The 1,529-nt window shown below is 62.8% G+C and overlaps 1 protein-coding gene across 1 annotated transcript in view; it reads left to right on the forward strand.

The window, feature by feature from the left end:
* LOC102503351 (transmembrane protein 132D) overlaps window positions 1-1,529 on the forward strand; it is a 399,636-nt gene that overhangs the window by 73,177 nt on the left and 324,930 nt on the right. Inside the window, exon 2 of the mRNA XM_027771410.1 lies at window positions 1,077-1,518. Coding sequence (XP_027627211.1) covers window positions 1,077-1,518 — 442 coding nt within the window. The remainder of the gene's footprint in view (window positions 1-1,076; window positions 1,519-1,529) is intronic.

The raw sequence follows: 1,529 nt of genomic DNA on the forward strand, positions 1-1,529 counted from the left end.
TGTGCTTTCTCTGAACTCCGCTGCGAAACACGAGTCCGTAGAAAATGGAGTGTAGGAACGATTTCCAGGAAGTTAAACTCGTGCTCTCTGGTCTAGCCCGGGTGGCCGGGAGGACGGGGGAACAGCCAGGGCTGAGACGGGCCTTTGAGACCGGGAGAACCGCCAGGGCCGTCCACCGCCAGGGCCCGCCCTCTCTGTCCCACGTGGGGCTTTGCCCAGAAGTCGGCGCCCCATCATTTCCGTTGCGAAACTTGCCGAATTGGTTCTCCAGATTATGCCATTCCTGTCTGTGTTCTTACCGAGTGCGAGGCCAACTGTAAAAACAACATTTGGATCTTCCCCCGAGGCAGGGGCATGTTCAGTCGGGAGAGGAGGGGTACGTCTGTTCCCTGGCCATGGCGCGGTGTGTGCGGAGCGGGTGTCGGGAGAGGGATGCTGCCCGGTTCCCGGCTCTGGGGTCGGCTCGACGGAGGACGCAGGGTGGCCCTGACGCGGTGGGGCCATTGCCCTGCATCTGTTTCTGGAGGCCCCAACTTCCTAAGTCCTTTCTCTCCACCTCTCAGCTCCAGCCCGACTGCTGTTACTTCGCCCGAGAGCGCTTGTTCCCCGCGTGGACAGCGTGTCCCTGCGTGCAGCGTGGTGTGGGCGGAGCACTAATGCATTCTGGTGGAAGGCGGGCATCAAACCCTCTGCCTAGCGGGTGATTCCTGCTTCCGGTCTCAGGCCGCCTGGGGTCCAGGGGACGGCCCCTCTGTCGACGGGGCCCAAGCTCCCCACCTCTCTTACCCTCCCCAACCACGCCGTGCCCTTTACCCAGAGCAGGTCTTGGTGTAACTCCGAGGGTGCCCTTACCACCAGCCGAGACATCAGAGTCTTCCCTGGGGGACTGTGGCTCGCTGGTGTGCCCAGACTCCAGGTCTGATGAGTGATTCTGGCCCTGCCGCCGTGGCATTCTCTCCCTGCAGACGAGCGTATTTCAGCCAGGAACGCCAGTACCTGGTGTGGAGGCAGGGCGGTTATGGGGGTGCTGCTCTGGCCTGGGAGTTACTAACTCTGAACCCGCTGCCTTCCCACAGTGACCGAGAGCCGAGGGGTCCTGGACAGCATCCAGAGGTTCTCCCTGCTGCCCACCTACCTGCCCGTGACCTACCACATCGACGGGGCCGATGCCGCCTTCTTCCTGAAGGAGGCCAACCAGGACATCATGCGGAACTCCAGCCTCCAGTCCCGGGTGGAGTCCTTCCTGGTCTTCAAGTCCCAGAGGCTGCCTGTTCTCAACGTGAGCTACGGGCCATTCTCCATCCAGCACGTGGTGCCTCAGGACTTACTGCTGCCCTCCAACCCGTTCGGACCCACCAGCAAGTTCTCCCTTAACTGGAAACTGAAGGCCTACGTGCTGCGGGAGAGGATCTACCTGAGCCGGCCCAAGGTGCAGGTCCTGTTCTACGTCGTGGGCCGGGACTGGGACGACCACGGCTCCGGGGAGAGGCTGGCCCGCCTGCGTGTCTTTGCCTTCCGGGGGGCGCCGG

Source organism: Tupaia chinensis, unplaced genomic scaffold, assembly GCF_000334495.1.
Source record: "Tupaia chinensis unplaced genomic scaffold, TupChi_1.0 Scaffold000211_1, whole genome shotgun sequence".
In the NCBI taxonomy this organism is placed as follows: Eukaryota; Metazoa; Chordata; class Mammalia; order Scandentia; family Tupaiidae; genus Tupaia; species Tupaia belangeri.